General features: G+C 36.1%; 4 protein-coding genes across 4 annotated transcripts; 2 read left to right on the top strand and 2 right to left on the bottom strand.

Moving 5' to 3' along the window:
- Window positions 1-5823: 5823 nt before the first annotated feature.
- LOC119083719 (serine protease gd-like) lies at window positions 5824-9091 on the bottom strand. The gene is made up of 4 exons (XM_037193519.1): window positions 8722-9091; window positions 8317-8482; window positions 7942-8251; window positions 5824-6636 (listed from the first exon to the last, which is right to left on the bottom strand). Exons 1-4 carry the CDS (start codon window positions 8959-8961, stop codon window positions 5829-5831), a joined length of 1524 nt encoding a protein of 507 aa, XP_037049414.1. The 5' UTR covers window positions 8962-9091; the 3' UTR covers window positions 5824-5828.
- A 2132-nt stretch (window positions 9092-11223) lies between these two features.
- LOC119083713 (malonyl CoA-acyl carrier protein transacylase-like) lies at window positions 11224-13293 on the top strand. The gene is made up of 3 exons (XM_037193505.1): window positions 11224-11418; window positions 11851-12711; window positions 12778-13293. The coding sequence occupies exons 1-3, from the start codon at window positions 11400-11402 to the stop codon at window positions 13245-13247; spliced, it is 1350 nt and encodes a 449-aa protein (XP_037049400.1). The 5' UTR covers window positions 11224-11399; the 3' UTR covers window positions 13248-13293.
- A 2286-nt stretch (window positions 13294-15579) lies between these two features.
- On the bottom strand, window positions 15580-22635 carry LOC119083702 (gustatory receptor for sugar taste 43a-like). Its single transcript, XM_037193494.1, has 14 exons — window positions 22179-22635; window positions 21195-21249; window positions 20026-20096; window positions 18718-18779; window positions 18532-18625; window positions 18261-18329; window positions 18053-18196; window positions 17277-17378; window positions 17107-17194; window positions 16844-16940; window positions 16686-16781; window positions 16503-16568; window positions 16057-16149; window positions 15580-15758 (listed from the first exon to the last, which is right to left on the bottom strand). Exons 1-14 carry the CDS (start codon window positions 22333-22335, stop codon window positions 15693-15695), a joined length of 1260 nt encoding a protein of 419 aa, XP_037049389.1. The 5' UTR covers window positions 22336-22635; the 3' UTR covers window positions 15580-15692.
- Window positions 22636-23968: 1333 nt separating this feature from the next.
- LOC119083693 (serine protease snake-like) lies at window positions 23969-25671 on the top strand. The gene has a single exon (XM_037193482.1). The coding sequence runs from the start codon at window positions 24235-24237 to the stop codon at window positions 25576-25578; it is 1344 nt and encodes a 447-aa protein (XP_037049377.1). The 5' UTR covers window positions 23969-24234; the 3' UTR covers window positions 25579-25671.
- The last annotated feature ends 667 nt before the right edge of the window (window positions 25672-26338 follow it).

Here is a 26338-nt window from a genome sequence, read left to right as displayed (position 1 = left end):
GTTCTTACGATTATAGACTCTTAAATATTGAAGAGACCATTCCATATGTTCCATACGAATTCCACTAGTAAACAATCGTTCATTAAGCGTGTTGATGGAATGTTTAAAGGCAGAATCGCTTAATACGCGGGACGACGAAAATCCACAATCTGAAATTCGTGGATCATTTACTCATGTTTACTCAATTGGGTAAATTGAAAAGGCTTTACAGAGTGGTTCCTTTGCCAAGCGCATTTCAGCTGATACACCATTGACTGAATTATAGAACTTCGACACCATTACGTGTAACCGGGCCATTCCTTCATCCCAGACGAAAGCCGCATCATTCGTTTGCCGAATTAAATTTATCAATTCGTTTTTATAAACAAATTTTGACCGTAATCTTGGACTTTAAATATTTTTTGTTGTTAAATTTTTGATTGTCAATTTACACTCAGTAAATGTAAGTCATAATGCAGAATTGACAACAGCTGGTTATCAACCATTTGAGTAGTTTTTCTTTACGCAAAGAATTAAAAGAGATTTGAACATTAAGTGAAGCCCATCTTACCTGTTTACATTTGAATTTTGTCATACAAAACGCTCACATCAAATGAAATGTCTTCGCAAAACAAATTTTTCATCTGTGGCGATTTACAAAACGAACGAATTTCGTTTAAGCAATTAAGTTCATCCAAGGTGCAAATAAAAGAATGAAATATTTTGAAGAAAAATATGCTTGTACGTAAACAAAGTACTCATGTGGATAAGCACCAGCTGTTGCTCTTTCTGCACATGAATTATATTTACTGAGTGTATTTGAAAGGTTGAAAAATCTCACTCTAAACCCAAGTAGCATTTCAGAAAAAATAACTTATTCGTTAAATTAACGTTGTTGCAACGTTGCCACAACGGTTGTGCAACCGTTGTTGCCCGGTTATAGTTTAACCTAGGTCAATTAACCGTTGGATAACCGTTAAACAACGAAAAAGTTAAAAATTATAGTTGCTCTACCTTCAATTTTTAACTTTTTCGTTGTTTAACTGTTATCCAACGGTTAATTGACCTAGGTTAAACTATAACCGGGCAACAACGGTTGCACAACCGCTGTGCCAACGTTGCTACAACGTTATTTTAACGAATAAGTTATTTTTTCTGAAATGCTACTTGGGAATTTCGTCCCCAAGTATCAAAGTCTCTTGACCTGAACTTTTCCACAAATATTTGCAAATCCGATTCGATCAAATCGTCCAGCGTATTAATCTGTTTTACATATTCCACCGAAACTAGAATCTCATAGGTGAGTGCAGATAGGAGGGCTGTACAAAAAATCACAATCAGAAGAAGTTGAAAATTCCATATTTTTTCCCAGAATTTTGTCGATCCTTTCGGTCGCTTCTGACCGAATAGTTCAGCTAATATCACATTTAATGTATGTGACCAATTACGGACTAGACAAGGACCATTTAGCATTATTTTCCACAAAAACATTAAAACGATTGCCAGACATATGCATTGAACAATGCTGTGCCTGCCTAATTTTTCCGCAAATTGTTTTTCATTTTTTATATGAGGAACCACAATCCGTAGACATTCCTTATAGTGTGGATATAAAAAGGTCGACATGTTGCCGTCGGTCGTCCTCAAAGGTTGGCCTGATATGCACATGTCAACATCGTGAGAGCAACTAGAATCATAAATCATACGACGTGAGTCATCTAGAAAACAAATTTTGACTTTCGTAAAGAGATTCACAATAAAGTTACGCTTCAGAAATTGAAGTGAACGAGTGGCTGAAAAAAAGCGATGGACAATATATTTTAGGCAACTGCGGGATTTGTATCCCGAACGAAGCGAGGGACAAAAGCGACAGTGCTTAAAATAAACCGTCCATAAGAGATACGTATACAACTGAGGGCCTAAATTACGAGAAAAATTCCGAAATTTATGCTCAAAACATGAAAATAAATTTTCTTTTGCTAGGTAGGGAAAATGGACTTTCCGTCCTTAGGGAAAAGTCTTTACCTCCTTCGTAAAGGAAAACGTCATACTATACTCAGAAAGGAATTCGATATTTCGTATCACGATGAGTAAAACTACCTCGGGCTAAAGCCCTTGGACACTTTTACTCATCTGGATACGAAATATCAAATTCCTTCCCTTGTATAGTAATATACTATTATATGGAAATAATAAGAATTGGACGATTCAACGCTGCGTTAAAAAGGGCTTCCAATGTTCTGTCACTTTTCAGCATTCTGATGTTAGACTCACGACAAAGTCATGAGTGCTACACAGAGCATTGGGGCTTCTCACAGTTAACATTGAATGCGTTTTTTGTGTGATATCAGTCGAACTGACGGGTGCGAATTGAAGCAACACCAGCAACACGTTTCGTAAACATATGAACAGAATATAGAAAGCTTAAATTTGAAGAATTTTTGTCGTTGGAAAAATGAGTGTTCGTGCAATGTAGAGCAAGTGTAGACCCTCGTGCCGAGGGTGAGCAATGATATTATCTTAAAGTGGTAGTGAAATCCACACTTCATTCTAGAAATAAAACTTACTTTCGATAAAAGTCGTAGATAGGCTTCGAAGGTATTATTCTCTTACGAATTGTCAGTAATTTCGCAGAATATAAAAACCTCTTATCACTGTTATCGAACCACGACGCAAATTTCGGATACTCAATCCCTACATTGCTCTGAACAATCAGCGTAATGTTCAGCATTTTCGATATTTCTTCAGCCAGCAGTGCGTCCGCACCGTATAATCCGTAAGTGTTGTTGAGGAAATACATCATAGTACTCGGTGGTCGCAGTTGTAAAGCTAGTCGAAATACTGCAGACGTGTTTAACTTGAGTGGTGGTGGAGAGAATAAGGTGTGTAATGCTTTCGTAATGACAAGCAGCGATGCGTGACCTTGAAAACTCTTGATGTTGCCGATGTCTGAGCTATGGATTGTCCCAAAAACGATTCTCTGCAAGACATTGTTCGAACGTTTCCGAGGCAAAAGGATTTTCGTTGTACTGTCTGGAACCAGCACGATTGTATAGTCCGTCGGGCAGGTGCAACTGAGATCTTCCGAGGTGAACGATTTTGACACAAAAATTATGTTCAGAACTTTAAAGTGGTCATGGTCCGTGCACACTGTTTTCGTGGTATTTAAATCATAAATGTATCTGGGCAGCGTCCCCACCAAATGCTGTACAATTACATTCATTTCCTTTCCTTGTTGATTCCAGGAAAATTGATCGCCAAATATCCATACGGAAGCGATGTTTTGTTGCAAAATGATCAACTTTAAAAATGTAAAATATTTTCCATTTTGGAGCAGACGATGCGATGCTATTGGTTGAATCATGGCTTCGCTTTCCTGTTAGACCTGTTATTTGAAATTACATTAGCATAATTTTGACAAAAAGATAAACAATTTCATTCTGAGTAAAAAATCGTTCCGTGACATCTCTGTCCAAAAATGTGTATGCAGATGGCGTCCTAATTTACTGTGGTAATATTCATCGCGCTTATGAAGATTTTTTGTAATCCTCCATTTTACAATGTACCTTAACGGTAGTATGCTGATATTGATATGAAATCAATCAAACAATATCAAGAAATGCCGCGGAAATGTTACCCGATAAATGGGAAGATTACAAAATCTCGTAATAATTTGAATTCTCGTAAAGACTCTGCTTTAGCGGCTGGATCTAGAAAAATGTTTCTAACAACGTCCGCCAACTTTCCGACCTAGAACTTTGGTGGTGATACGGAACATTTAGCCTCCTTCAAAACTCTTAAACTTATGGAACAATTTTGAAGTTTCAATCATTTTTTCAGATAATTCTCATGAACCAAGCCGATGATTCCGCCAGTGCATTATATATTTATACTCACCGTGTAACTAATGATATGCCTTGCATTAAATAAACATTACAGCGCTGTTTAAATATTACTTTTTATTTACCGTTCTAGACTGACACACACAACTCCTTAGAGAGAATTTCATCTACTACAACAGTCAATATACGAGACATACTGTTCGCCATTATCATTCCTTACAAGATTATGTATATGAGGTGTTGTGACAAAGACAAAGTGCTTATTACATGTGCATTAGTCTCAAAAGTTTTTGATTTATTAAAGTTAATGACGAAATGAAACCCCGAAGTACTTGCTTATGTATCGGTTCACCGTGTGAAATAAAGGTTAGTATCACGCTTTGTCGATATGCTAGTAAAATTGCAGCATTTGCTTTTATAACATTATATCAGAGTATAGAGCTACGCAGATGTTTTTGTATTTGCAATCACCTTGAAACTGAAATAAATGAAATTAAATGAAATGAAATAGAGCCAAATATATCTTTGAGAAGTCCCGAAAAATTCAATTTTACAGCTGAATCTTTCTATAAAAATAATTTTGACAGACAGGCTTGTATGGGAATCCAACATAACAACGAAAAAAAATTTGAATTTTCATACAAAATTCAAATTTTTAAACAAGATAATATTAACAATCATAGGAGCAGAATGATCCGGTCCAGTTGGAGAAACGATTCATTGCCGTCCCGTTCAAAATCAGTTTCTCGTATTTTTTAGCCGCAAGACAACAAAGTACCGTACTGTCTTGCTGGGAAATTTTGTAACCATTGATGTGTAGTGTAGTTCAATTCAACTGACTCGTTTGTCATAACCCATATCCGATTTCGCTAGTAGTGTCTCACCTTAAATTAAATCTATATTTAAATAGTTCGTTATACACTGACCGGTTCTCATACGAGTCGGAAGCACTTTGACTCATCGATAAATAATTCAACACACAGTGGTAAAATTATATATCATTAACTGTACCACGGTTTCATTACAATTCACTGATCAACAATAAAAACATCCCCGTAACTTATCCAATCGAAAAATCATCAATGATTTCGCTCGAATAATGCAACGTTTAAAAACTTTTTTTTAACCGAAAGCTACTTGGAATCGTGAGTTTTATTATGCTTTAATAAACAATAAACTAGTTTGATGTTATAGCACTTTTTAGGTCAATTCTTGAATAGTTATTTATGTAACTAGAAGAATCGTATGAACGTATTTTATATCCGAGGCGAAGACGATGTTGACAAGACATAGTGTGCGATAAAGTACCAGCATACGATTTGCATACTGGCAACTCATAAGCATTTGTCAGTGAAGGTAGATTTAGCCGTGTAGTAAGCACCGTATAAGGTCATGGCTTCTCTTAATTCTTGCGAAAAAAAAGGAATTCCTTGTTACCAAGATCATCAGCACAAGGCCACAAAGACAAGAGAACCACTGAAATAACAGACAATTTGAAATTCTACGCATTGTCTCACTGTATTTAAATATTTTCAGAAAAAGAAAATTTCGTAGAAAAAAATCCGCGTAACTCCAATTTGATCTAATCAATTCGAAGGAGCTACTACTGTTGCGTTGTATATAGTGAGAAATAGTAGAAGTATGGTCAATCGTTGGAAGATGACAGAGAATCTGAACCATTCACAGACAGCACGCGTATCGGCAGTTTTACTATCGGATCTATTACTTCATTTGATCTAAGTATTGTCAGTAGATTGATTTCATTTGCTTTGTGCTATATAAGATCATATAAGGCAGAGAGATTGACGTGTATTCTTGAAATTGTTTTCGAGAACACATGATAACCGTAATAGGTTACAGCGTACGTCTTCATGGAAATATGTTCCAAGAAATATTAAAACGAATTTTTGGTTTATTTTATTTTTGTCATTTTATTTCCTTCATCTGTATTTCGAGTCCGTACAATCTCAATTTTGAAGTATTTTGATAGGGGGCATTCCGTAAAATCTAATACATGTACGACTTGATCCACCCGACAAATTTTGCAACATCGGTAAAAACGACGTATTCGCCCAAGTTACAGGTGCTTGAAATGGGATCAGCCAAGGCAGCCGAAACAATACCACGCAACATCCATTTGCCGTTTATTTTGAAAGCCAATCCGCTGCCAGAATCACCATTACACGGGCCTGTTCCATCACGATCACCTGCACAAAATGTTCTCTGCGATGTAATGTATCTGTAAGTGTCACTAGATCGTAAGCATTCTGCTTCAGACACTATCGGAATAGTAATTTTTTTGGGCTCAGCAGTCAAAATATTTCCAACTTCATCTCTTCCCCATCCCACTACTGTACCCAATTGCCCTTCGACGCTGCCTATACTATCATCACCATCCCACAAACAGATCGGTCTTATCAATTCGGTAAAATGTATTCGTTCTTGCATTACAACAACAGCAATGTCCGCATCATAAGATGTTCCATTCGTCATGTAGTCAGCATGAATAATTATTTTTTTCACGTGTACCGTCTTGACCGCTGCATCAATGGGATCGACAATGCTGTGTCGTCCCAAGTACAGCACTACCTCATGCGGTTGGTATGTTCGTTCGGACATTCGCAGGCAATGAGCAGCTGTTACAACAATTCCTGCTGAGATCAAAATACCGCCACAATTGAATGATGAGCCTCTCGCTCCATTTAAATAAACAGCTACCAGCCACGGCCATGCACCACGTTTCACTGCCTCGCCACCAACGACCAAGTGTCTAAAGTTGCTTTTGGCGTGCGTTGTTCCACATTCATGTTGTAACCTGAAGTAAGTGTGAGTTCTTTTAAAAATGTGCGATTCCTACAGTGAACGGGCAGACGAACAAATTAACCGACCAAATGTAAGTGTTCTGGTAAAATTCATGATGGATATTCTGCGTAGCAGGTAGATAAACTTGCCAATAATAATTATGGAATTTTTACAGTCCCCTCGTCATGCCTCCATGTCTATTCTTGCTATTCATACTATTCTTGCAATGATTCGATGAAGAATCGAAAACAGAATGACGGGGTGGAACCAGGTACTTGTACTTATTTCAAGTAATTTAATTACATCTGACCTAACGACGGGATATACTTCGAAACATTTTAATTTGCTAAACAAAACGAAAACCTTTTTGAATATATGGTACAGTTCTGTTTGAGAACTATCGTCGGAAATTTCCCAGTTAATGAATAGCTTTGACTAACACCTGATATCTGTATATAATGGACATTGAAGAAAAATTGGAAATTTTCAAATTAGTTACGAACGTCTGTAGATCGTTGTCAAACTTGTACCTGACTCCTGCAGGGCACGCACATGCAAAAAAGAACAATAAATTTCGTTCACAGGGCCTCGAACGTAATCTGTCATATTGTTTGATTGGCTTCTTTAAGTATAGTTTCCACTTAAAAAGAGCACTCCGTTTAGCCTCCGTTTACATGGCAGTTGTAAAATAGAACAAAGGAACTGTCACGTAAACGGAGTAAAAAATTGAAATAAATTCAATTTCCATTCCGTTTGCGTGACAGTTCTTTTGTTCTATTTTACAACTGTCATGTAAACGGAGGCTAAACGGAGTGCTCTTTTTAAGTGGAAACTATACTTTATTCTCGTTTGCTCCATGCCAAAGCACCTAGCAGGGTAATAGAAAAAAATAAAGTAGTACTTTAATCGAAGTATGCGAATATTTCCATACCTTTTTTTTTCATAATGTCATTGCAAAATTACCATTAAGGCTGCTAATGGTATTATTGGTATCAAAAAACTACTCTATTTGACGTGTAAAAATCTCTATTACCCTGCTAGGTGCTTTGTCCATGCACTTGTCTTATTTCAAATCTCACACAGTAAACAATTTTTAAGACAAAAACTATCATCTGATTGGTTCAAACTCTCCCCTGTCAGGCAAATGGCGTTGTTTGATTGGATTGCTAGTAAGGTGTAAACTGAAGGCAGTTGAAAAGGTATTTCTTTCGTTCGGGTGAAAATGAAATTTCGTTTGCTAAACGTTTGACGTTACCCTTACACCTCGCTCAATCATCATTCTCAGTTATTACTGTACTGAATTGAATTACTAACTTACCCAGTAACTGTTGAATGTTGAAACGTTAATGTTTGTGGAAGATGAGTTTGGGACTCGTGTGATGGTGTAGGGTCAGTTGAATGTTGATACGATAATGTATGTGGAAGAGTGTGTGTTTTCGACTCTTGCAATGGTTTAGGCTGTGATGTGTAAAATTCAGTCCTGTAATTGTCATCTTTACTGTGTGTAAGTACAGAGCCCTGCGAGTTTATGTCATCCACAAAGCCACTTAAGTCATTCCCGGCCGCCGCGTCAGTGTACAAGGTGTGTTCAAGTTTGATCAGCGTTACATATGGTCCACTTACTAAAACTGTAAAATCATGTCTTGATCTATTCATAGGTGAAAATTTATAATTTGAGTTAATCAAATAATACCGGGTGGTCTTGCACAAAGCACAGCTCCATTGACTGATAGTCGCACTAGTCCTGGTAATGGAATTTGCGATGGAAAACGAATTTTATATCGGACGCTTTGATTGAATCGAATTTGTTGAATCGTATCCTCTCTTGATGCGTAAAGTTCTACAGCTCCCAAATAGTGCTGAAAGAAAATTAACAGACTCCTGAGAATAGTAGTCTTAGTTGGAAGAAGTTGAGTAGTTGAGTAGCTGCTACATTATATTCAACTTAAGTCTACTAAATGACACCCGCACTTCAAGTTGATCTCTTCGTAACAGTCTACAATATCCTGTTTAATAGCGTTTAAGCTTTTACAGTGCAATATCGCAGCTGATTTGCAGCTTTGGAAAATACTAATTGTTTAGGACGTGATAATCTTACCAGCTGGATGGACGGATTCGATGGATGACGGACTAGTGGTAATTTTGCTGGAAGTGATAGAATAACGTCAAATTGCATTGCTATTCCTAATGGTACACTATCAACTTGCGCTACACCAATCCATTCAAAACCCTCACGGCGATATTGAAACAGATGAGGACAAGGATTGAAATATATTCGATATTGATCCGCGCAAACACAAAATATGACGCACAGTAAATAAATCCAATGCCAGTCCATTGTTTTTCTAATGAATGTGGCACTCTATCTAACACTCAAAGTGAGCCTAAAAATATTAAAACTTTGAAACTCAATTTTTGGAGTAATTTAGCTTCAAATATGACTCCAAGCGAAACGACGAAGTAGTACTGAAAAAGAAATGTTCACTCTGCAACCCTTGTGCATATATCAATACGAAATAATACGAAAGAATACGAACGTGCAACGATAGCCAATTCATCGGTTAGAGGCTAGAACATTGGATCGTAGTAGTAAAGAAAATTGAATACAAGTGATGACACAAATTGCGTACAGCGTAAAGATCTTGAAATGGCAATTACATTAAGGAAAATTGTTAATATAAAAGATTTGTCGTTAACACGAAATAAGGATATCAAGAAAGTTCATTTGATTGCACCACTGACTATTATGATGAACAAAAATGATGTCAGATGGAGATATTAAGAACTAGGTCCCACCTTTTGGGCTGATCAGTTCCCTTGACTGTCACTTTTCTAAATGTATTTTTGACGTATTCATAAAAACTTGTCACATTTAATACATAATATATTTACTATATTAATGACTCCACGCAAATGACAGTAAAATTTGACAAAAAAAAATTTCTTGGAAACCATCGAGCGTAAGGTGAAATGAATGATTTTTGACCAATTTTTGGAGCTCTCAATTTTCTTATAAACTTTCAATTTTAGCCCATCTTCGAACTTAGCCTCGGGATTTTAATTCCACCTATTTAAAAAAAAGAATTATCCAAATTGGCTAAAAATTACTCAAGTTATCGTGCATTCAACGATTTTATGTTACCCACATTTAATGTTTTTCATAGCATTTCATACATTTTCAATCACAGTGAACCTTTTTCTTACCCACATTTTTCGGTATTTTCTGTGTATGACCCTGACTTTCAGTCAAGGGAATAAGGACCAAGCACTAGAATAGATTTTTTTAACGGAACCATACTAACCATACTTACAAACAAAATGTATGAGAAATTTTGACTACGACGTCGAGGAGTCCCTTCTTGAAAATTCTGATCTTGTGCTTATCTTAGCCAAAAAACCAATGCCAAAGGGAAAAATACAGCCAATACTGAGGAAAAGGTTGATTTGGTTGAAATCGACGGGGAATAACATTTCTGAGGTCAGATTCGGAAATCTTCAGTACAATATCGAATCGAACTAGTGATCTCGGCTCATTCCTACAAGAGTACTAGAACCTATTGCTATCTCATTTATAAAACAGGTTTATGAATGAAAGAAGAATATTTGTTCGACTATTTTTAGAATTTAAGAACATTTTGGTACATTCAAATTTGGTTTAGAGAATACGTCTTTTAGGTCAGGATCAATGTCTGCTACATTTTTCCTGCATTTGCTCTGTATCCTGTTCCTCTATTTACATCAATCTATTGTTCATGCTAGGAGAAGTGCCATGTTTCCAGTTATAAGTTACGAATGACATTGATAGTGATAGTGAGTGTTAATCCAATTTCTACTCTCGTGAGAAAAACGTGGAACTGAGGTAAATTAGGTATTCTAAATGTAATCCGATTATGAAATGCCAGTCATTACGATTCTTCGTCTGACAATAAAAACGTCTTATCGTCAGTTGGTATATGTACAGATAACTGATAACTATCACGACAGAGTAAAATAAACCAGGCAGGAGCGGTTCATTTTCGAAATGTCAAATAAGGGACCTAATACACTGGATGAAAATGAACTAAAATGAACATTTCGCAAAAAATACAGGGCTACTAGATTGTTCAGGTCTACATTACTTGTGTCATACGTGCAGAAAGTATACTATTGTTGAAAATCTCCTATTGTAATAATGTACCAGATAATCCAGACCATCGAGACATCAATAACTAATGACTGTAGAGACTACGCAAAGATATTTTCTGCAACGGTGCGGCGAACAATTTGACTGACCCTGAGGTAACACTGCCAATTTATTTGCTCGCAATGTTTGATGGCTAAAAACTGTGAAACATTTTACATTTTTATTTTAAGAATATTTTATTTTTCGTCAATGAGTTCAGAAAATACAATTTTGTTATTGAATGGTTAAAATGTAATTTTCAATCTGTCCATTTATTATGGAGGTATTGAGCCTATTTGGTACCATACGTCATAGTAGATAATAAATGTACACTACCAACGTGCCTGATAACATGTGATGACAAGCCTCTAGATTATCGCATGAATTTCAAAACTCTCGTGCACAAATGATGATCATGACAAAACAAAAATTTGTTACTGGAAATTGTTGGTCATTTATCAGGTATCTTTGCTAAAGAAGGTAAAGCGCGGTAATATCAGGTCCTAGTATAAATATCGGTCAGTTACCAATGCGAGTTAGTGAGTTCTGGCTTTCTGAGCGTATACCAATCGTTGTTGTAATTTTATAAAATATTTTTTAAACACACATCCAACATGCCAGGTGAAACAGCAGGTAAGATCACATAAAAAATCACGAGTGAAATAGTTGTGACTTTTTGTTAAAAAGTTATTGGATGCGAAACGTTTGTTAAATTGAAATCAATTTAGAGAATATAGTGTGTCGCTACAGTTCCCATTGTACACTACAACAGTGAGGCGGTAACGCCATCTCGGCGATAGGCTAGACTGGATATTAGCCATGCCAGAATAAAATTTTCATGGTGCTTTGTCTATTGACTCTTGTGGCTCAAAGATTTAAAATAACTTGCAGTGCTTGTTGAACAAACTCAAATTCTTTTGTTTGAGGCGATTGATGGCAAGCCCATCAAATTGATTTCAGCCTTCACCATAAAAGACTGATACAGCTATCAAGTCTAATTTATAGCTAAAAGTGTGTTTTAGAAGTTAGTGACGAAAATTTTCAAAATTCATTTCTTTATTGCAGGACCAGCATACGAGAGTATCGATGCATTTTTTCCAGCTACCAAATTCATTGACATCGATACCGTTGGCTACGAAAACGTGAAAAATGAAAGTGATGTAAAACTTCTACGGTTGTCAGCACCATCGCGATCATTGCTTTCATTAAAAATTGAGAATTATTCCAAAAATCCATTCACGCCACCGAAAACAATTGGCACGCATGAGCACTGCAATAAGTTCAGGCATGCACTCCTTTATTCGTCCGTTTCCAATCTCACAAACGCTTTATCTAAGAGCGCACCGAAACTCAATTCACCATGCACAGCAGCTCCAAAACTTTGTTTTCTTATAACATGTCAAGCTACACAGTATTCAGGCATGGGAAAAGAAGTCTACGGTTGGAGCCCAGTATTTCGTCGTCATTTCGATGCTTGTAATGCTGTAATCGAAGAAGATTTCGGTCTAAGCGTTAAATCGTTAATGGAGTCTGATGACAATGCTTGGGTCACTAATCCTTTAGAAGCCCTGCCGTACCTTTTATCATTGCAGTATGCTCTGGCCAAACTATGGGAGTCGTGGGGCGTTAAACCGGATATCGTTCTGGGAATGAGCTTCGGGGAATATGGCGCTGCCGTTATCAGTGGTATAATTTCGTTGAGGGATGCAGTAAAATTAATTATGACCAGGACACAGTTGGTAACTGAAAATATTCAAGAGGAGGCGTTCGGAACTGTCGAAATGGATTACAGAGAGTTTGATAATATTATGAGAGAGCTGAGAAAAGAGGAAGGCATGGATGATGCCTGGTTGGATATAGCCTGTGTAAACTCGCCAATGCAAACTTGTGTTGTGGGACTTCGAAGATATGTACATAGATTTGTGGGTAAGTTGAGCTAAGATTGATGATATATGCCCGTTGGATGGTGCTTATTTTCACTTTCTTATTCAGATATCTGTAAAGAAAGAGGAGCTAGAGGCATGGTCATGGATCCGTATCATCCATACCATTCCAGATTGACTGCGCCGGTCATTCCGCAATTTAAAGAAGTTACCAATCAGGTCGAATATAAGAAAGCCACCAATGGAACATTCATTTCCACAGTGAGGAATGGGAGAATAATGGAAAGCTTGGATAAAGATTATTACTTAGAGCATTTACAAGGGGCTGCTCTATTCGCCGATGCTATCACAACTGTATTGAAGGAAAAGAATGTGACTCACTTCTTGGAAATTGGGCCACATCCAATCAACATACAGATGGTGAAAGATATTCTTTCCAATAATTTTCCGGAAATGGGCACTAACTTTGAGTTTTATTCGTCACTGACACGAAAAGAGAGCGATAGGCTGACACTTTTCAATACGTTGGGACGACTGTATACGGCCGGAGTCAATATAAATTGGGAAAATGTAAATTAATTTTGGTTGAGGGATGAGATGCTCAATAAATGTTTATTATACTGTGGATATTCTCGGGTCATTTTTTCTGTTAAATGTTTAACAGTTAATCTCTACAAAGAAAATGACAGCGAAATGGTTGTCTTACCTTCAACGAACAACTCGAGAAAAGCGTTATGCAATTTGTGACGATAATATATGTGATTGTCATCGCTGTGGTTGTCAGTAGGTGGATATATACTGCTCTCAATAATCATTACTACACCTAGATCTACCTAATAAACTTTATATTGTCTTATCCAGTTCAATCGGTTATTTTTCCTTAATTTTTTAAAGCGGTCCTACGTAGGTCCAACGCACTGTCAGTGCGTTAGTAGGTCTGATTGGTGAGTTTGGAACATTTTTGAAATAATCCTAGCACATATATGTAACTAAGAGGCTACATACGTTTGTTCCAAGTAAACACGAGCTTTGACAACCCGAACAACGACAATTTCATCCACAGCAACGTCGATTACGTGATATTTCCAGGGCTGTATACTTCCAGACCGCCATTTTATTAGATACGCGGGAACACACCACTTCTGATGACTTTACATATACAAAAAATTCACCACATTATCAAGACGACGAGAATCAACAAAGTAGGTGAATTTTTGTATGAAATCGGCCATTTTATCATCAACTGTGGTGTGTAACCCGCGTATCTGTATCTGCGTGACCTCCCCAAGTATACAGCCTTGGATATTTCATACAAATGGAGTAACGTCGCCTGCGCGATTTACAAAGAAATATTATTGAGGTTATGGTTCTGTGGATCAGCTTGTTTTTTGTTTATGTGATGGAAATACGTTCTGATAAAGAGTGAAGTGAAATAGTTAAATTCAATTTTCATTTGTTTTAGAGAATGTTGTGTTTTAATTCTGTGGATGAAATTTGACAATTCATATGGACTTGGAACAAACCTATATAGTAAAGGTCACTAGTTATCCCTAGTTATATAATAGCACATTATGCACCACTGTCCATAATAATGTGATTTTACCAGCTTTGAAATCCACACCCAGTGGCATGCGTAGCTTGAAGAAACTAAACTTGCGGCATCATTAGTTTTTCGTTTTCGAACACTTTTGAGTATACCGCACGTGAATTCGAGAATCTGATTTTCTATATTGAAAATCGATTTTTCATACAAACTTTAGTCATCCGTGCGGTACTGAAAAGTGAGTGGAAACGAAAAACTAATGATGCCGCAAGTTTAGTTTCTTCAAGCTACACATGCCACTGGGTGTGGATTTCAAAGCTGGTAAAATCGACACACCCTAGTCCATAATGTTTATTTTGACGTGGTTCTAGGGCGAGCCGAAGGCATAATGATTGATAATAATGAATTACGTATCTGTTGTTCAATTGTTAAAAGTTTCCTATGTGCAGAATATCATCAGCTGGTGTACAAACAAAAACACTTTGTATTGTAAACAATTCAAAGACAACCTACGTTAACGTCATCTATTCACGCGCATAACACGTATGATTGAAGTAAACAAATTGTTCAGAAGATGTTTTGATTGTTTATCATACGGTAAGTATGTGTTAGTAGATCAGCTGGTGCTTATTCTGCACATAGGAAATTTTTAACAATTGTATATTTTAGGCAATTTTACGATTTGTAGTCCGAATGAAGCGAGGGCGACAAGCAAAAGTGCCTAAATAAACCGTACACAACTTTTCATGCTGAGGGCCTAAATTACGAGAAAAATTCTGAAATTGATGCCCAAGGGTTCTGTGATGAGTTCTTTTTCGAGTTTCTCATGTTACCATGGAACCACCCCGTTTCGCAATCCAATTTCTAATCAGCTTCGTAGATTGTCTAAAACATTTCTCGAAAACACCCAAAAGAACTCGCGATATCACACTTAAAATAGTCACGTTCCCTTCTTATGGTTATGTGTGCAATTAAATATAATCACAATGGTTCTGCTGTGAATGGCAGTGATAGTGATTTTATAATGTTGAATCAAATATCTACTCTCGTGAGCAGAACGTGATACTAAGCCAATTAAGAATTTCGCATTTGGTTCGCTTATGAAATATCACAGTCATCGTGAATCGTGACTTTCCAACGAACAAAATAACAATCTTATCACATGGTAGACAAGACCGTATTTGTAATTGGCATATATATGCAACAACTTGTTATGAAGACAAATTTCGATAAATGTAGCAGTTGGTGGTTGAGTCATTTGCTCCACAGTATCTGTTGAGGATTGTACTGAAGTAAGATACTCTGCTAGTAACTCAAGGAATCATGTCACTGTCACCGATAACAAAGAGGCAAAACCATTTCTCCAGTTTAAGTCTTCATTTTACTCTTAACACTACATTTGACAAAGTTATTGGACAAATCAATAAAATTCAATTAATTAAAATGATTGCGTTTCGTGTGTGGGACGAATTTTGTCGAATTTAGCTGCTACCAGAATTTTGGAACTGAATCAAAATCACCAAATATGTGGCAATTGCTCCGCTAAGCTGAAAGAAAATTTTATTTTTATCATTTTCTCTCTGCAAATTTTTTAAAATGTTTTCTCAAAAGTACAGTTACAGTCAGAGGTGGTGAAATCTCAGCATGAATTTGCTTCAGCTGTTTTTCAGCTGATCTACACATACAATCAAAACGGTTTATAATTTTATAACACACACGCCGTTTTGATTGTTTGTGTGGATCATCTAGAAAACAGTAAATTCATGCTGAAACTTCACTCCCTCTGACTGTAATCTTCCACAAAAATGTTTTTAAGACTAAAAATGTAAAAATGAAGTTATTTACTGAAGTTAAAATTTGACGATCAATACAGCACATTCCACAGGCTGAGAAAAAATACGTTCGATCAGCAAGTAATTGTCTCCAGAACTTTTTCAACTACGAAATACAAAACAGATTATTATAAATATTTACAACTAGCAGCAGTACACTCACGGAATTTTGAAAACCGACACATTTTCTGTTTTGTGGTTCACTAGTTTTTTTGTGAATTTTGCATGTATCATGTATTTTTATATGGAGAAATCAGAAACTCAAGTAAAACACAGAAACAGAAAATGTGTCGGCTTTCAAAATTCAGTGCGTGTACAGCACGTGCAAAAAAATTATGGACGACATTTTGTGGCACTAATTTTTGCATATCAATTTGATCGAATGAATAATTGTGAACGTGAATCATGTTTAGTTTCGACTCTCGTTACAAAAAATTATTTTTTTTTTTAAATATTTACATTCTGTGTAACAGCTGGATCGCACGATCGAATGATTTCACAGACAAGAGTTATTGTGCGACGAGCCTGAAAATGATAAAATATTACTTTCAGGAAACTAGCTAAAGTCTCAGTAGTGATCAACAGCCTAATGAGATATAAGTTTATCGGCGTCAAAAAGGGACCTGACGTTTTCTTAATTACCTCAACCGACGTAAGATGACAAGGTTCTACAATTAATAACAATCGACCCACGTGCAGAAAGACCCATAAAAATTGTAGCACCGTGTAGAATGCATCCTGTTGCGTGGTGCATACGATTAATTTTATTTTTGTTATTTCAACAGAATAATTCGCCTTACATTTCCACCCAGAATTTCCACAAATAGGAAATACAGTGTGGCTACCAAATGAAGTAAACATGACACCAACATAACAAGTAAAGCAACACCAAACGCTCTGTAAGTATTTAAAAATCAGCTTTCATATAAAGAGCGAGTTCAACGTTTTTTTTTTCCTTTTTGCTTTTTTCGGTATGTTTATTACAAATGTTTGACAGAAAAAAAAACTCGAAAAGCTCTGTATGTAATTCGTCACGTGTCAACTTTTTAATTTGAATACTTACGAGGATATATTTCCAACTGCCTCTCCCAAATATGAATGAGCGCTTGCTAATCGATCAACGAAAAATGTGTCCTGCGATAGCACAGATTCTATAAAATATAATGCAAATGATTAAGAAACAATTTCTAAATTTCATTTTTTTTTTTCACATTTATAAAAAGGCCAACTTACGGTGAGTTACTATTCCAACATTATTCTTTTGTTTATGTGATGACTCTCTTTGCTTGATTGATGGAACCCGGATTATGTGAACTAATTCTTTTTTGAGTGGTTCTTTATGGAACAAAGTTTGAATTAATAATGTTATTCACAGAAAAATACAGCTTCGTCTTTTGTTGTACACGTACAATGAACTTATAATCCATTCAAAAATCGAAGGCAAAACATAAAATATTACTATAGTGGACGTGTGGATTGTATCACACAAGAACATCTTGAAACAGGAGCCATCTACTTACAAAAGTATTGATATCAGAAAAGGTGGCGCTCAACGCTCCAAAACGCAGATATTTAACGTTGTAGCCACCACAAGTTTCAATGCACTTCATAAATAACCGCGTCTCATAAAGCAATTACTCCACCCTAGGAAGTTAGTCATATGTACGTGTACACAACTACTGAATCATAAACAAAATGAAAGTAAACTTTCATACCGTTTCATCAGTTTAATTAACTAAATACAATCTTCCTTGACAATTATGAGTCTTAGAATGCACTTAGAATGCCTAATATGGTTTTGTTCCGTTGTTGTACATGCACTATATTGAGAAACGATAACGGCAGCTTCGCACTGACTCTACTAGGAAGATACAACACGCATGTCTCTATGGCTCCATAGGAAGATTTCGTTTAAAAAAATCCGGGCGAATTGGACTTGTCTTCCCCGCACAATCCAGGCGTGCTCTACCATGCAGAGTCGGCACGTCCTTTGTCTTTTGTTTACTTACCAATAGGAAACGCTTTCGCTAAAACATTATTCAATCGACGATAACGTCTACCCAGCCTGAGAGCGGTATTAGCAAATTGAATGTGTAGTGCCATCAGTATGTAATAAAGAACGTAAAATGGTATGTATCCGTACGTGATATTGCCTTGACCAATTTATTCATATTTGTTTGATCAGAAAAAACATTTTAGTGAAAAGCCTAAAAATACCTCGAATGAGCTCTTCGTCGGCGGACACCTTCTTTTTCGTAATAGTGTATCGGGAACCCAGATCCATGGCTGAAATAAACATAAATTTTTCAAAAACCATTGAACCACTTTATAAGATGATTTTCGTGGCATTGAGCCACATTTTTAGTTTATTTAAGCAATGGGAAATGGAACCTGCTCAACGCTCGAACGATCAGGATACTATCCATTTCGCATACATTCAAAACTTGTTACCACTCATGCATTAAAATGAATAAAAATTAAATCAAACCTAACATAAACGAGATCACAATGAACACAGACACCATCATAATTAGTCCTCGTCGTTTCTCTTTTTCCTTGTCATTTCCTAAAACGTCATCCACCTGAAATTTAAGAAAATGATAGTGAATGGTAAAGTAGACGGAAATACAAGGAAGTGGATGAAATGGATCGGTCAGAAGTAAACAAAATTTACCTCTCTTAACTTTGCGTTCATTTCCTGTGTATTTCGCAGGCCAAACAGACCGCAACCCACACCTAACACGGATAGTTACATGGAAATTATTTGTGACCTCCATTATTTTAATTTTTGTAGTGAAAAATATGCTGACTTTGACCTGAATCCTGATTAATTTAGCAATCAAAAGAAAACGTTGTACTAAAGGAACATGTTTGACTATAATCTCTGGCACAGACTTTCTTTTGTATGGACAAGACGCACAGCTTTTTCTTTTATTAAGACGCTGCCTATAGAATAGGTCAAATCCTGACATATAATAAGAGCAAAAATTTTGTTCCTCAGAGTACTGAAACTGGACAGAATATCAAGCAAATTTTGTCATTGTACAAAAATCTGGAGTCAAACCTCCAATCAAACCAATTTTGAAATTTTTCTTTACGACATTGACGGAGAAAATAGTTATTTGTGCCACCGAGAATTGAAATACGACGGATTTCAATATCGATAACTAGATTGAAATGTCCAAAATTACAACACCCGTTTTCATGGCTTATTACAACACTCAAACCAGTGTTGAAATGAAATTCGTATGAGTTATTACAGCATTCGTTTTAAAAAAATGCAAAGCAACGTGATCGATCAAATTCGAAGAGTGATTGTTTACAATGAAAATTCTGAATTTTTGTGCATTTGTCTATTTCGATTCTCGGTTGGCACAAAGCATGATGTGTTACACGTATTGTAATGAGATTTTTTCAGCACACGACCCAATTTTCCTTACTCGCTCCGCTCGTAAGGAAAACTTGGGTCTAGTGCTGAAAAAATCAACATTACAATACTTGTAACACAACATACTATTTCATCATAAGGAGAAAAACCACGAAATTACAGTATACGTGTGCATTCGTATGCCGAGAGAATTATGTTACATACATATGCAACATACATACGTATACAAAAATAATTCTCGTGGGATATGAATTCACACACATATTGTCCATATCTCTCCATATGATGACCACAATTTTATACGCTTTATTATACGAAAAACAGAAAAAACAATAAGAGCAAAAGAAAGTCAGAGAGTTAGCTCCGCCTTCGTATACATCACTTCAAAACAGGTCGCATGCGAGTAAAACATCATCTATATCCCTAGACCTATTTACAAGGTCTGCTCAGAGAGAACTAAAAAACTATGGTTTCCGATAACTTTCGGCGCGTGATTTCGTCTGTTTTCGTATCATGAAGCGTGTAAATACGTAAAACGGCCAAAGTTACAGCATTTTTTCGTTTCAAAGCATTGTGAATTTAACATATTTATACCACTTAAGCATGCTCCAACAACAATACAGACGTCGAGTGATGTTACAAATTTGGATGTGGCAGTTGTCATCCTATTGAAATAAATGATTTGTTACTAAAATGCAAAGTCAACATAGACTGAGCAGAAAAGTTTTGGTGTATTGTAATCTTTCTTTTTGACAACTTTCACTAAGTTGCCGTCTCCTGGAACCGTAAAAATCTTGTTGTAAAAAACGCTGGATGGCAAGTCGAACAAATAGTACATTGAATGACAAGGTACGAAAGTTGTACAGAGGTTGTAGAGATGTTTACTGTTTGAGAGCTGCACACCGACTGTTGAAATTAGTCGGTTCGCTTGCCTATTAATAATTCGAAAATTTAGTATTTGAATACCAAACAAAGTGGTACTTGAATGAATACCAAGCTGGTAGTAAACATAAATTGAAAAAAGAAAAAAGACCTCATCAGGCTTCAACCGGTCTATTCTTGTATTACTTTTGACCCGAACCAACATCGAAAGTAGATACTTTCAGCAGATTTGGCAAAAGTTGTAAATAAGGGGTGAAAGTTATAACTTTCGCCACTCAAAATGTATTAACTTCTGATGTTGGCATAAAAAATAGTACATTATGTCCTTGTTTGATGATTTTTATTTTGCCGAGATGGAAATTTGTAGCTCGTGGCAAAATAACAATCTCCAAAAAAATTACGTATTTTACTTGCGAAGCCCTGCGCAAATGAAAATTATCGCAGGTGCCACTTGCGAAAATTTCATGCTGCAAGTAATAGTAATTTACGTATCTGTTGTGGACGGATTGCCTAAAATACAATCTCGCGGATAAAATAAACTTACTTCGTTCAGTGTGCTTGTTACCTCAATTAGTCAGGGAAAATCCTGGGTTTGTGTCACAGCTGAGCACCAATTTTTCTTTTAAATTACACGCTTACTAGCACACTACCTCAAAATCAAAAAGACAACATTATTCAATACAATAACTACAAAAACAATTCCACCACAACTTCTCTTGGACTCAAACCTAGCTTTACTTATTATCTATTTTTAATTGAGAATCTATTCCAATTTCAATGGGTTTACAAGGATTATATTCACCACGACAGAGTAAAGTTTATTTTACTCTGCCGTGTATTCACTGAATATATCACCGAAGGTTAAAATAAAAAGAACTTACCTAACAGGATACTTCGACCTAGCGTCATTCACAATTCCTCTAATCGTCAGAAGAACTGTAAGATTTAAAAAAAAGACAAAAGATTTCAACATGTGGAATATTTTGTTCCTCAGAGTTAAAAATGGTTCTTACAACTGGAAAATTGTGAAATATCTATACATTATTATATCGGCTTCCTGACTTCTAAAAGACGAAGAAATTACAAATTTAACTTAGATTTTGTCGACCATTTACGTTGGATAGATAACAACACTAAGATCTACATCAGACGCGTAGAATAAAGTCAAAGCTACCAAAACTAACAACAGGTCACGCAAAAGTAATAATAGTCATTTCTGCAATCGTGTGATAAACGAGGTGATAAATGCTTAAATGCCCACTGAGTTGGGAAACAAATGTTGCCTACGGCCTCGAACGACAGTGCCTAAAAAAGAATTTATCACTCGGAAACATAAATAACGATTAAAATAGATGATTTACACCAAAGAACAATCCCAACCAGAAAAAAGAATTCAATTCCTACCACGACGCGATTTTTTGGCCGATATTGCTAAATGTTCGACGTTTTCGCAAATTCATATTTTGATCTGCTATTTCCTTTTGATTGATATAAAATCTTGCACTTCATCAGTTTAAACAAACATTTTGCTATAACGGCAATTAGCTCGTGCTCATCGTTTATTTTCGACATTGTTGTTGATAACAGATGACTAAGCTCATTTTATACTTTCCATTACATTTCAATAGATACTCCTGCTGTAGAGGAGGATTTTTTTAACAGTCACATCTTACAAAAACATTGTTAGTTTCAAGTTGTAAGAATCAATTAAAGCACCTAGCTTTGACTTTGTAATTTTCAATCTTGGGAAATGAGCCTCTCTGGTCATTTTTCATACAAAAGCGACGTCATTTTCCAGGGAGATTCATCTCCATAATTGAAAGTAGTGACCCAGACTAGAAACTAGAAGTAAATCGTCGTCTTACCGAGTGTGATTGTAACAGCTACACTGTATAGACAGAATATTATGCTGAATTTGTATTCGTTTATGATTCCTTTTGCATTCCTCTTAATTTTATACGGAGCCAACGCAAACGCTCTGCTGACGTAAAATATACTCAAGATCGACTCTTGTATCTCCATTATCGCAAAATAGTTGACACTTAACTTGTCGTACACAAAATATATTTTCAAGCACAATTTCAGTGGATTAGAACACCGTTTTGACTTTACTCAGTAAGTGTCTCGGTATGAATAACTTTCACTCAAATTGCATGCAGTCAAAGAGTTTTAGTTGTTGTTTACATTAGATACGCATCAAAGTGGCAAATTAAAAGTTTAAAACACATATCGACGTATATGAAAAACAAAAATCAAAATCACATTTGTTTAAGGGGGTTGTAATTACCATGTTGTGGCGGGACACAGTCTATTTATTAACCGTTCGTGTGTGGCGTTCGTGGAAACAATAGATTATCAGTTTGTATAAATTCTTAGCTTGTGGTGAAGTGCGCTTCTGACACTCTACGTGATTCTATAAAAAATTACTTTGATATTGGATTACAAATTGCAACCCATAAATTGTTTTTCCGTTTTATTGCTGTGATAAATTGCTAATGGTACACAGCATTGTGTCATCGACATATTTTTCCTATATTGACATCGATGTAAACAGTGAATATCATTGTCATTTCACATAATATTTATTTTATAGTCCGTTTGCATTGTCAAAGGGTGTCGTATAGCGCGCATTTTCGGGTAGCATGTACATAAGTTTTACGAATAAAAAAGGTTCGATACCAACTCTTACGCGGCCCATTTTTGGGAAACCGATTTTCCACAATTTGTCTTAATTTGTCAAATTTGCTAATGGCATATTCTAGTAAATTTGAGCAAATTTTGGGAAATTTCGGAAAATCTTAGCAAATTTAGGAAATCCATTTCCCAAAAATAGGCCCTGAACTCTTAAGGCTTCTATTCTAGTAAATCAAATTGTAGTATCGGCATCGGCATGCGCAAAAATTAAAACTTTAATTTTTCATAGAGTGTTAAGCTAAGGATGCAGGCAGCCATGAAATGTTTTGACGGAAAATATATTGGCTATCTGTCATTGTTTCACTGCTAGCGAGAAAAGTGAGGGTATACTTAGCTTTAAAGGAGAGTCCTTATTATTGAATGTAACTGATCTCGGTGTCATACAACAAAATGAGAGCAATTATATATAAATTTAAACTGCACCTAGTGATTGTACTAGCATCAGTCGGTGTACTTGCATCAGTCACTACGTGTATTTGTGACTAATACTGGTACACTACCCTTACTCTATTTTTGTATACTATTTACAGCTGATCCCTAGACCAGTTAAATTTTACTGATCAAAAATTCACGAATGAGTATGAATTATTGAGAGTTAGTCCAGTTTAGTTAAAACTAACTGGTCAGAAATCGCTATCAGTGAACACTTGTTCTCGTGTTTATCGCAAATATCAGAGATGCCACTGCAGGCGAGTCGGTCTTATGAGCATACAATTTTAAAGCAAATAACCATTTTACTAAATATTGATCTTTTCAGTCCATAAAAATATTAGTTGTTATGAAGTGATAGAAGACTAATTTTTGATTAAATGACTGAGTGCGCAAGGTGTATGTCATTAGTGAAAATTTATCTTTTGTAACGCGTTGATACACCAGTAAATGTCAAAAATTGTAAAACTGTCAATGTGACGTTTCTGTCTCATAGGTTGTTTATTAGTTGCAAGTTAGAGTTTATGTCGTGTTTTTAATAGTAATAACCAGTTACACGTATCTACAGTAACAGTTTAATTTAAATACAGGCTAATCTATCAATCTATCGTGTATAAATTACTCCATAAATTAGACGAATTGTCAATAAATCAAAATTGTGACTCAATACCCTAATAAAAGATGGCTTCTGCGACTTAATTAGTGACGAGAAATCGCGGTTCTAAAATCCAATTAATGAACTGGTTCAACGATATACTGTGCTCAATCTCAAAGTGATTGCAAGATAATAGAACGAGGATGTGGACGAGCGGCCTGATTCATTTGTATTGTATAGTCGTGTTGAATGTCGCGAATCAGGGTGTGTTAGCTGAGTACGAAATCAGAAGCTTCTTTTATCCGTCACCTCGTATTGTTCCAAGCTGGAGACTGGTCGGTGATCGTTATAACAATCGCATTTTTATTGCATCACAACCGACACCAGTCCACTTTTCTTATTCCGGTGATCAGAAGTCGATCGGTGATTCTTGCTACACCAACAGTTTGGTCGGTGTTTGCACATTAACAAGTAAATGTCCAGGTGTTTTACAAGATATTCGAAATGGAAAAAATCCCACTGTATGTTCATATCAAATATCTGAGGCGATTGTCTGCTGTCCAATACCAAACAATAGCAACAACCCAACATATCAACAAGAGAGTCATACAACTGTACAACATAACCAGAATAGTCAAATCAAATCAAATCTGAAAAATCACCGAGAACCAGCCCAACGTCGTAGTGAACAAAAGTGTGAAGAATATTCTCGATTGGCTGCACGTCCTGGCTTATTCACATCGCTATCGATTTTGGCATCAACTCAAAGAGTTAACATTCCAACATGTTTATATTCAACGGGACTAATCGTCGGTGGAGAGGTTTCAAAACCGGGCGAATTTCCGCATATGGCTGCTGTTGGTTGGACAACCGATAGTAAAATAGATTGGAAATGCGGCGGTTCATTGATAAGCGAACATTTCATTTTAACAGCAGGCCATTGTTCGTCTGCCTATGGGATTTTACCAGACATTGTAAGACTTGGTGATCAGAATTTAGTGAGACAAGATGATGGTGCTGATCCACAGGAATATCAAATTGAAAGTGTTATTGCACATCCCAATTACAGACATTCATCAAATTATTATGACATTGCATTGCTTCGACTCAACCGACAGGTGACATTTACTCGATTCGTTCGGCCAGCATGTATTTGGCAAAGTTATTCCATTAATTCAACGAAAGCAGTTGCAACTGGTTGGGGACAAGTAGAATTCGCCGGCGATCGTTCGGATGACCTTCGAAAAGTATCGCTAAACATTATAGACTATACCGATTGTCGCCAACTCTACGAAACGTCGAAAAAATTAAGAAGAGGAATCGTTAAGTCTCAATTGTGCGCGGGTCATCTTCAAGGAGGAAAGGATACATGCCATGGCGATTCTGGTGGACCCGTTCAAATCATTACACCGAAGAATCAATGTGTTTTCCATATTATTGGTATCACTTCTTTTGGTAAGGCTTGTGCAGCCGTAAATACAGCTGCTGTTTATACAAGAGTTTCGTCATATGTTGATTGGATTGAGTCTGTTGTCTGGCCGGCATAAACGAATAAATATGCCCAAAATCGAATCCGAAATGGGAGAAAATCACGTTGGCTTTCGGTTAGTTCATCGAGCCAGTTTGGGACAGAGGGAAGTGTATTTTTTGAATAATGAGAAGAATAGTGTTCGTAAATTTCCAACACGAAAAACACTGAACATAAATCCAAATTCATCATAAGAATCTAATGCAGATATAATATACATCAATTTCAACAAGAACCGATATAAAGGAAAACATTTCCTAGCAATAAACTAAGCCAGACAGTTACACAAATAAAAGAACAAAATTTGACAGTGTATTATCGTGTACACTATTAAAAAAAATGTCATCGAAAAGATAGCAAAAAAATATAAAACCGAGTGCGATGAACATGAAACGAGTTTCCTTACATTTTTAGCGTATAGCATTTTTGTATAATTTTCTCGTGTTTGTTTAACAAATAAATAGAGTCACATCAACTATTTCTTACACAATGGATTTTTTAAATTATATTTAAACTTACCATCACATCTAGAAATAAGTCAACTTCCAATCAGAAACGATAAGCATTTTCCGGATATGCTTTGGATGGACAGAACTGAAAGACGTCATTGGACAAAATCAATTTCATAACATTATCTAACCTCATTCAGGCACCCAATAGAACGGCACTGTTGACGCGAGATATAGCAAATGCGGTATTGTTGGAAAGCTGAGACTAGCAGCAAACCAATTAAGCAGAAACATTATCATGAATGTGACCTAGTTGTCGTCGCTGAGTTT

The sequence above is a fragment of the Bradysia coprophila genome, chromosome X (assembly GCF_014529535.1).
Source record: "Bradysia coprophila strain Holo2 chromosome X, BU_Bcop_v1, whole genome shotgun sequence".
Classification (NCBI taxonomy): domain Eukaryota; kingdom Metazoa; phylum Arthropoda; class Insecta; order Diptera; family Sciaridae; genus Bradysia; species Bradysia coprophila.
The sequence above is the reverse complement of the archived record's forward strand: the minus strand, read 5'-3'. Positions and strand labels throughout refer to the sequence as shown.